General features: G+C 47.4%; 1 protein-coding gene across 2 annotated transcripts in view; it reads right to left on the bottom strand.

The window, feature by feature from the left end:
• Nucleotides 1-4,792: 4,792 nt before the first annotated feature.
• The window catches only part of USP5 (ubiquitin specific peptidase 5), a 1,083,475-nt gene continuing 1,077,576 nt past the window's right edge, over nt 4,793-10,691 (bottom strand). For both annotated transcript variants that reach the window (XM_069650637.1, XM_069650636.1), the window contains exon 20: nt 4,793-5,503. In XM_069650637.1, coding sequence (XP_069506738.1) covers nt 5,410-5,503 — 94 coding nt within the window. In that variant the 3' untranslated portion in view covers nt 4,793-5,409. The remainder of the gene's footprint in view (nt 5,504-10,691) is intronic.

Below are 10,691 nucleotides of genomic sequence, written 5' to 3'. Positions count from 1 at the left end.
CGTGGCCGGCCACCATGGAGCTATGAAGATGTGGAGCTGGCAAGACTCCTTGATTTTGCAAATTACTCTGAACCAGTGGCGTGAGGGCAAAGGCATAGGCCCTCATGCTGTCCCACCAGAAGTGAAATGCGTCGCAGAGGGAGCCGTGGCTCTGGCCCTGCCAGGAGGTGAACTGAGGGCACTTCTTCTTGTGTCAGGTGGTGAAGTGATCCACCTGGGGATGATCCCACGTGCTGAAGATCTCCTGAAGAACGAGGTTGTTTAGCTGCCACTCGTAGTTGTCTGCTCCCAGCCTGCTGAGCTGATCTGCTTTCAGGTTGGCTCCCCCCGGGAGGTGGACTGCCGTGAGGAAGATGTCGTTCTCCAGTGCCCATTCCCACATGCTGATTGTCAGTCTGCACAAAGGAGGGGATCTGGTGCCTCCCTGCTTGTTGACATAGTATATGCTGGTCGAGCTGTCCGTCTGGATGAGGACAATCCTGCCCCTGAGAAGTGGTAGGAATGCTCTGAGCGCTAGCCAGATGGCTTTCAGCTCTAGCCAATTGATGGTATTCTTGCTCCTGTCGAGTCCAGGTGCTGTGTACTGAGAGGTCGTCCAGGGTGGCTCCCCAGCCCTCGAGCAAGGAGTCCGTGGTGATGGTGGCCTGCAGAGAGGACGGCCGGAAGGGCTTGTCCGCAGGTTGCAGTCTCTGGACCACCAAGTTAGGTTCAGGTGGAGAGATGGAGGAACGTTGATCGGCTCGGATTGCGAGCCCCGCTCCTGGTTCCATGAGGTCGCGAAGTGCAGCTGAATGCTCCTCATACTTAGACTCGTGTGCGGGACGGGTAAAAGAACCGCTTCTAGTAGACATAGGAGATGTTGGTACCACCATGCCATGGTCACTTCTCTGCTGAGGAAGTGGGTGGTGGCCCTCTTGATGGCCGAGATCTTGTCCTCCGACGGAAATACCTTCTCAGAGCACGTGTCCCAGATGAGGCCCAAGAATGTCAGAGTCTGCGTGGGCTGCAGCTGCGACTCCTTGAGATTGAGCGAGAAGCCCAGATCGTGCAATGTGTTCATAAGGGCATGGAAATAGTGGAGAACCGTTTCCGAAGATGTAGCCCAGACGAGCCAGTCATCCAAGGTATGGGTAGATGTGAAGGCCCTGCGCTCTGAGGAGGGCCGCCACCACATTCATGAGCCTGGTAAAGACCCTGGGGGCTGAGTTGAGGCCAAAAGGAAGGACCTTGTACTGAAAATGGTAGCCCATGATTCCGAACCGTAGGAAAGAATGATGGGGCTGCCAAATCGGGACGTTTAGGTAGGCGTCCTTCAGATCCAGGGAGCACATCCAGTCTCCCTTGTCCAATGTCTCAGCAATAAAAGCTGCCGTAACCATCTTGAATTTCTGTAGGGGTAAGGAGAGGTTGAGGATGGAAAGGTCCAGCACAACTCTCAGGCCCGCCTGGTTCTTCTCCTGGATGGCGAAAATCCTGGAGTAAAAGGCTGGGACTCCTCCACTGTCTGGCTCTCTACGAGTGACCGGATCTCTGCCAAAAGAGTTGATGTCCCAACCTGTGGGAGAGAAGGGAGGAGAGGCGGTACCCCGTGGATACTACAGATAGGATACAGGGGTCCGCTAAATTCTGGTGCCAGAAATGTGAATGAGAGCAAACCTGCCCCCCCACCGGAGGCACATGGACCCATAGGGTTGTGTCATGCCTTCTTTCCCTCTGAGGCCGTCGATGAGGGGGACTGGAAAAAGCCCTTACCCACCCCTCTGTTTTGTTGCTTGCACCAGTTCTGAGACGGGGAGCGGTCCCGGCTGCCTGGATCTCTGTTCCTGGAAGCCGCAGAAACTTCCGTACGTATGACCCCTAGCGGAGCGCTGCTGAGATTGGGTGTACGACTTGGACGTGGTCTTTGTAAGAATGGATAAAGACTTGGCGGTTTCAGAGCTGTTTTTCTTTTTGTCCAGCTCTTCATCCATCCATGGAGGAGTGGAAAAGGCCCCTCCCCCCTCGAACGGTGGATCTAGAATGTGTTCCTGGACGTCCAGGTTGAATTTTGTTGCCCGGAGCCAGGCTGTCCTTCTCATGACTGTGGCGATACAGATGGCATGGCCGGAGGTATCAATAGGGACCACGGTGGATTCCTTGAGGTCCTGCGCCACTAGCTTGGCCTCGGCTAGCCCCGCCTTGAAGCGTAATTGGCTCTGCGTGGGGGGTTCTGGGAGAAAGTCTGCAATTTCCCAGCATAATCTTTGGTTGCCGGCAGCCACCATGGCATCAGAGTTGGCCTGACAAAGATGTAAGGACGTGTTGGAATAGAGCTTCTTTCCATACACCGCCAAGATCTTCTCCTTGCCTAGCAGCGCCGCTGAGGAGACAGCTGAGAACGACTGAGGCATGGAGTACAGTAATGCCGCAGCTATCACCGAGGAGCACGGCTGAGGATGGGCTGAGAGCAAGGGTGTATCCCCCCTCCACCTGCCTGTACTTGGCGTCCAAGCATGGATTGACCCGCTGGGCTCAATGGGGCTTAAGCCAACCCTTCTTGGTCAGGGAGACCATAGCAGTTTGTAGAGGAATCCCTGTCTTGGCAGCGGGGCGTTGCGTGAGGACGTCCGCCAGGACCCCCTCTGCCGGTTGCTCGACCTTGGGCTGGGGTAGGTCCAGATACACCGCCAGGCCAGCAGGACGTTCGTGGAAGGCCCTGGCTGAGGATGGCATGTCAGGAACATCCTACTTATCTGTATCCTGTGGGTACGGAGGAGGAGTAGTAGTTGGTGCCGGAGGCTGGGGTACAGGAACCGCAGCCGGAGGCTGAGGAGGCTGGTACGGGACCGCCTGAGGAATCGGCTGGGGATCCGGAGGAGGCGGCTGCGTCGGGGCATGAGGCGCCGACAGAGGTGTCTGTGGTGCCGCTAGCATTGCGGGGAGGACTTCCCTGACTGAGTCTTTGAGGAAAACCCCCATCCGAAGTGACTTCATGAGGCCGAGGAACCTCTCTAAGAAAGCCTCTTCGCTGGCCAAGGTGGTGGCAGGGGGTGCTGACGGGGCAACGGGGACCTGCTGGAGCTGCTGCGTACCCTTCCCATATGGACGCAAAGGAAAGTTGCCCTCCGCAAAAGAGGGGTAGGCTCTAGGCCACGTACCGGTTGAGGCCAGTCCCACCTGGACACTCGCTCTTCGCCGAATTCCTGGAATGGCGTCGGAAGGGTGCCATTTTGTCGAGCTGCCTGCCACATGTCTGCGATGTGTTGCTCGGCCCGCTGCGCTCGGCCTCCCCCAAGACTCTTGCGTGTGGATCACGAGGCCTACCCTGCTCCTCAGGCCTAGGCCCAGTAGGTGAAACACCCTGGACCCGGGTGCCAGTAGAGCTGCGTTTAGGCACCCCCTCGGACATATCGCCGGTATGAGGGTGTAGCCCCTCGGCCATGAGGCCGGTACAAGGGCAGAGCCCCTCGGGTGGAGACCCGGTCCCTCAACACTGTCACCGGGAGGATCCCTCGGCCCGAAGGCCGGTAGCTGTAGCAGCCTCTGTGCTCGTGCTGGTAGGAGGACCTGCCCGGTCCCTCCCGCGCAGGAGAGTCTGCGGAAAGGAGTCTCCCTTGCAGGGTGTGATGGAGTATATTGTCCCTACCTTGGGCCTGGATCAACGTTTGATGCAGTTCTTGAGGTCCTCTGGAGGCGACTTCTGGAAGAGCTCCCTCCACCTGGCTAGTCTGTTCTTCAGCACTTTTGAGGACAGCGAGTCACACGTGGGCCAAGGCAACGTAGGCAGAGGGTGTAGGGGTCCAACGTTGGGTAGAGCCTGTTGCAGGATGGACACCTGCTGAACCCCGTGGAAGTCGACATGCGCCGGGGAGGAGCGTGACGCCTGAGGACTGAATACCTGAATGATAAAAAGACAAAGATCTATGACGGAGCCGGTGTTTCCATTTACGCATGCAGGCAGGTGGCGTTACTCCCGCCAGGTCACACCTGGCGGGAGTGACACCACCCGCCTGCAGAACTCGTAATCTGCCGCCAACGTTGTTTCCGGACTGGCAGACTTGTAATGAGACCCAATATCTTTTGTCCCAAACTATGCATCCAGAGACTCTTGGACAACAAGCTACAGTGTCATGAACCCATGGGCAGGCAGTACAGGCATCTCAATTGCCAACATGAACACATCTCGTCAGACCTTGCACATAAGCTGGAAATTACCGGTTGAGTCACAAATCTGCCAATAAGTCATGCTTGCTTACAAGTGGTAAACAAAAAAATATATAGCAACGTATCTTTACAAGATTATTTTAACAGTACAGATAGAAGCAGATGAAAAAAATAAAAGGGTACACAAGGCTATCATCTGAACATAAGAAAATGTGTTATTACACAACTTAGTGTTCAAATCCTCCAAGACAAAAAAATAACAGCTTCCTATGCGCTCAGTATTTCGAAGTAAGAGACGCCAAGTGCCTTTAGAAAGCTGCAAGAGGAAGAGCCTTTTTCTGAGTACCTCTAGTATATTCCTACTTTTCAGATTAGGAAACCTGGTAAAATACTAGAAAGAACACTTCAGAACATTGAATAACGTATTTGGTCCAGCTTGGAGTGAATTACTTTAGGCTTATAAAATCTGGGGGGTTCACTGGGGGAGAAATGATGTGCCAAGCATTGATGAGGGGGAGCTTTGGGGCACTGCTCTACCACCATGTGATCCAAGATAGGAAGAAAATGGCTTCCACTTTGGACAAACTAAGCAAAGGGTGAACATACACATATGAACCAAAGGAACCATCGCAATGTCATCAGACAGCACCACTTTGTAATAATTATTTATTTTCACACATGTCCATTTTCTAAGGGGGCCCTGGAGGAAAGTGGTCACAGATTCCACTCAATGTTTACGCAAGTCCAACGATTTGCATCGCTGGTGACGGCGCTGCCGCCCCACGTCAATCACCGGCTGAGCTCATCTAGCGGGAAGGAGGGGTTGTAATAAGAGAAGAGGGAGGCGTGGCATCACACAGAAGCGCTAAGCCACACAACCTGGGGAGGAGCGAGAAGAGGAGACTGGACCTTGGTACGGTGCCTGCCTGCCACAAGAAGCAAAGCATTGTGGGTGTTGGAGCATACATTTAACAACCCAATTCCCAGTCCCTGCTTTAATATCCATAGTGCTGCCTTCTTTGTTTCAGACTCCGATTTCCAGATGAATGTCCAATGCGGTCTTCACCACGGAAATAATACGCAAGTGATGTTTGTTCGTGAAGCAGAGAAGTGTGATGCGAATGAGGGGGGTTTTGTCGGCTCACTCCATCTCCATCTTTCTGCTGGTCTCTTCTGTGTCACACCCTGGCTGGCTCTGACAATCACCCAGCTCGCCCCGGTCCAGGAAGAGATGGCTGTGCTGCAGAAGGGCAGTGGGCATCACCTCTAGCTCTGCACTCGTTGGTAAAAGTAGATGTAACCCAGATCCTTTGGTGGTTTCTCTGATGCACACACTTTCTGGTCGTTGTAGATCACCCATCTGCAGGAAGCACAGAAACAAGCAAAGAAATTAAGATACCTGGCCAATGTGAAAGAAATTCAACTGAGATGAAAAGCCAGATCACATGACCAAGAAAGTCCAAACATAGGGAAAGAGACACATGCGATGCATCAAGTCACAAAGCCATAAGTGAAAAGGACGATACTCAAAATGTGAATGGGCTGTGAGGGGTCAGTAATGCGAGGCGAAAAATTGATTTATCAAAAATCTGAAAGAATTAGTAACACACAACATTTATGAAGACCTTGATACCCAAATGACACTCGCAGAGCTTTGGGGATTGCCAAAACCGACAGGGTACAGCCCGTGTGGCAATTGTAAATGTTGTGCACTAACAGACAGAACCCATGAGGTAGATATGGGGTTGAACAAACCCTGCCAACACTGATGTTTCAAAAATTGCAACACCAGTTGGGTTATTTATCCAATTTGGTGTCCTTGCCATAAAATGTATATAGGCCAAAATGAACGCAAAGCCAGGATAAGAATTACTGAGCATAAAAGCTGCATTAGGAATTCAGTACTCACAACTCCAATGGTGGGACAGTTAAAAAAAAAAAGCAGCCCCAGTCAAGACAAAAATAAGTTAACCAGACTGGAACTAGGCCTCATTTTTTAACAAAAAGCCATAAGGTAGGGCTCAATGGAAATATTGACTGCCACCTAATGCTTTGAAATGAGCTTCATATATCCCCCGATAGGAGATCCATTTTAGATGTTAACTACCCATGTGGTAGAGGCAATATGGTTATGGTGTCGTTTTGATTACAATGGTTTAGGGTGACCATACGAATGGAGGGTTTTATGGCCACACATGTGTTAAGCCAAAACCAATTATAATATATGAAAACATGGTTAAGATGGCCACCACTGTTCCGAGTAGATTGCAGCGGTTTGGAGTACTACACCTGTGTAACGATCACAGATCCCTGAAGCGCTCATTTGTTGACACTTTGTAGCGACAGCAATCCACAACCTTAGTATATAAGAAATTGAGCACCTATGTCTATGAGAGAGCAGTATGGTCTGTTTGGAAGAATTATGAGAATGTAACGGCCACCAACATCAAAGTGGAGTACTACTCCTTCTTAGCATATATGATGCCGTCAACCTAGCTTGTAGACAATGACTTTAGTGTGAATATCACACGAGTAACGCAGTGCTATTTTCCTTTACAGCCTGTATGACACGTTACTTTTCACAGCTTCTGACTTAACGGAGCTGAGTGAGAGGGCTAACTGCAATCAATGTTCAAAGGAACAACCGCTGGATATGAAGTGGTGGCTACCGAGTAGCAGTTAGTACGTTGTCTGACTGCGGGTACAAGTTAAGAAAGAGCTTGATGATAACAATAGCAGAGAAAATATATATTTTATTGCAGCAAACAATCCAATTAAACTTGTAGAACCCCATAAGGATAAGAACAATTGGGAATGCGAGACGGAACACCCCCCATAATTCGCCAAAATAGAGGATTAGCCATATAAGTAAGTGCTTCTCACGCTATATTTTTGTACTTAAGTACTACACATGCCAGCCTTGACAACCAGTGTGGGCATGGAGGTAGCTAACTAGGGGCATATGGTTTATGCTTTCTTAGGGAACAATACAGAGAATTAACTCTTTGCAGCCTACCTCAGCTACCAATTTGACAATTACTCAAGGTAAGCTTCACAAATAGACCTAAACCTATATTAATGGTCATTGTTGTAATTATTTCCAAATTATAAACTGCTAGTAATTGCAGCTGTTTGTTGTGTGCCTTGTGATGCAGATAGCAACGTGGTCAACAGGGAATCACACCATTCGTGGATTCCACTGTTATGAGAAGTCGACATATGAGAATTATAGTACAGTAATTAAATTATACTCTGTCCCACTATTTGTGTGGTGCCAGAAGATAACCTCTAAGAAATCCCCTGAAGAAGTTCCTGATATTTAGAACATTGAATTAGGAACAAAATATTTTGGGTTACAATTTACACTCCTATTTATAAGGCGTGTGGTACTATCAGGCATTTGATTAGTAAGGGTTGTTTAGAATAAATAACAAGCACAACCGACCTATAGTTTTTTAAAAATATGTATTGTTGTTTTTCCTGTGTATGTATGAACAGTTTTAATTATTGATGGAAACATGAATTTTGCAATGTTTTAACTTGCACGCATCACTTTTTTTGGTTGCACTGTACACTTGCTGAGCAGAGTAAAGCAAGTTGTTTAGGTCTTTTTATGTACTTCTGATTACCTCAAAATATAAATTCAATTTTAATGTTATCAAATTCTTTATCCCACTTTATTATTGCTACGTCCTGCTGCACGAACAGCTATTAACACACATATGCACAGGGTCTGTTTAATTTACATTGTGTATTGATAGACCAGGATCGACATTGTTGCATTTTATCCTGGTGTCCCTTCTTGTTTTAGTAGAATTATCAAAATGTGCCATTTTGTTCTCAGAATAAATATGATAAAAAAATGCCTCACTATCCCTACTCTTCTGAGGATTTCCCAGCCTAACCAAAGCTAAGGGAACACACTCTAACACAGGATAACTGGCCCTCACACTAAGCAACATATACAAAAAGAAAATATATGGCAACACAACATGAACAACATTCACAGTTTCTCAATAACCTTCTGATGTCCTGGGTAATTTCCCTTCCCCAGGATTAATGGTCAATTCTGATATTGTTCAACCAAAGAAAGAAATGTCTCAAATCAGTTCTTGATGTTTCAAAGCAAAAGTAAAAGTTTGTTAGCCAAAAATCCAATATTAGCACATCTCTACTCCTTGGTGAAATATCCCCTTTCCACTGCCACTAAATTGCACTAGTGGTAATGCCAGCCACAATGCTTTGTCACCTCTTCAAGAAGACTTTCCACAATTCAAAAGACATGTAAAAACCACATTTACATAACCCCATACTGCTGCCCTCACCCCAGCTACCTCCATTGCTACCTTAAGCTGTACTGTAACGCAACCTGCCTGTAATGCAATCCTATGTAACCAAAATATGCTCTTGAAATGCAAATTTACATGTAACCACTAAGCTTTTCTCTGTAACCAGCAATGTTGTTATATCTGTAACAGTGCCACGATGCCCATGGGCTGATGTGCGCTTTAAAAATACCAATAAATAAATACCCACAACTGTCAGTGATACATAGTATGTTCTTAGTTTTAGAATTCGCAATAGTATATTTGTCAGGATGTACATCTCAGTGCTGCTGCTTCCACTCCAACAACTTCACTTTCTTCTACCTAATTCACTATGTCAGAAAGTACTTCACTTCGTGTAGACTACTACAATGTGGCATCTACTGACAACCATACATACACCACAGTTTCAGTATTTTGGACTTCTACCACATCTTCAGTGATTTGTACTTCTAAACAAGCTTGGACACAATATAACCTTAAAGTACTTCGACACCTTTAAGTAGGTAAGGGACTCTTCCTCTGAATCTCTCTATTCAAAAGGGGCAGCCTCTTTGCCTCTCTTGTTTATCAGACACAATAACCACCTGACTCACTTCTCTGTGTCTTCCACAGGCTCCGGCACTACATGTTGTGCCAACTTCAAAACAGTCTTTACACGCAGCCAGTTTCCCTTCCCCAACTTTACCTGCAACGTTCTGCCAATTATCAGCCCAAGTAATTACCCAGTAGCCTTGGTGCCACTCTCTCAGCTTCAGGTAATGCTTGCACACTTGTACCTTAGGTCAATTGAACGAACTGTTATTAACTTCACAATGCACTTAGATTGCTTTTCAACTCTGAGGAAGGCTGGTTTCACAGTTAATATGTTAGGACTCTTGCCTTGGGCAATGCTTGTTCTCTTCGTCAATAGTATATACACTTTGACTTCTTATATATGAAAGGTATGCCACGTTAAAGTAAACAATCGAGTTCAGTTGTTCTTTAGGAATCGTAATTAGGCACACGTGAACACTTCTTAATGTAGTTTTCAAAGTTTAAAGATTGGTATTGAATTATATTCCCGTGTGAAATTAAAGGATAGAGTTCAGCCCTCTTTTGGAATCACAAATGGGTACACGCGACCGCTCTTTGATGTAGTTTTCACAAGTTAAATGTTTCAACAATTGTGTTATCAAGGTCAGGTTTTCAATAATGGTCTTTGCAACGTACACTCTTAATAAGTGACACACGACCACTCCTTTCCGATAGTAACAGCCTTTGAAAGGTTGCACAATGGATTTAAGCAGGGTTTGCTTTCTAAGCGAGTAAAAGGACTTTCATATTATACGTGAGTGCTACATTTCCATTGTTCAGGTATTTCAGCTTCAACAAACAACTTCTACTCGCTTTAAACCATTTCAGAGTGAATAGGGAACTAGACACTGTTGCCGGCAATGCTCGTGCAAAGGATTAGAATGCTGCACTTCCCTCACCGGCTTAACTCCTGCTCCGTGGGTCACTGCTTCCACATCTTCTACTGCTTCTGGCTTCTTAGGGACCCATACCTTCCTTTGTAAAGGTGTCTCCAGTCCGGCCACACGTTTATGGAGTTCCTCTCGCTTGACAACTGCTTCTTGCCTCAGTCTCAAGCACGTTCGCTACGAGGCAACCACAGCAATCAGGCTCTTATGGGGAAAGACAGCTCTCCTGCATGTCTTCTGCTGTGCAGCCTCTGCACTTCAGAATCTGAGGGAACACGACCTTCTCAGAACAAGCAGGTGAAATATGCTGTCTCCACGCTCCGGTGTCTGTCTTGTTCTCCCACTTCTACTTGGTTTGCCAGCCTTCTACCTTCACTACTGCTAAAGGAGGGACTTTTATGCCTCGCATGTGCCTTCAGGTGTGGGCTGTTAAACTTAATTGCCTGGCTGCTACTACAGCATGCCTCTTCAGCCCTCTTCCTCGTCCTAGTACTCCTGGGATTATGGCACTTGTAGCCCCCTTCAGCTAAATCAGCTCTTGAGTTAATTTTAAGGGCAGATTTACTTCTCTTAAACTTATTAAAAAATGGACTGTTAGAATTGGTTGTTACAGAGGAAGACATTTGATTTAAGCATTTTCTCTGGAACCTTTTACATTATACCTTAAGGAGTAAGCAGGGTATTTATTCGTAAAAGATATTGGCTGAAAAGGCTTGCTCATATTTAACAGAGCTTGTCCACCAGGTCACAGATCGTATAT

The sequence above is a fragment of the Ambystoma mexicanum genome, chromosome 3p (assembly GCF_040938575.1).
Source record: "Ambystoma mexicanum isolate Mex_15411 chromosome 3p, UKY_AmexF1_1, whole genome shotgun sequence".
NCBI lineage: Eukaryota > Metazoa > Chordata > Amphibia > Caudata > Ambystomatidae > Ambystoma > Ambystoma mexicanum.
Note: the sequence above shows the minus strand (reverse complement) of the source record. Positions and strands in the feature narration are given on the sequence as shown.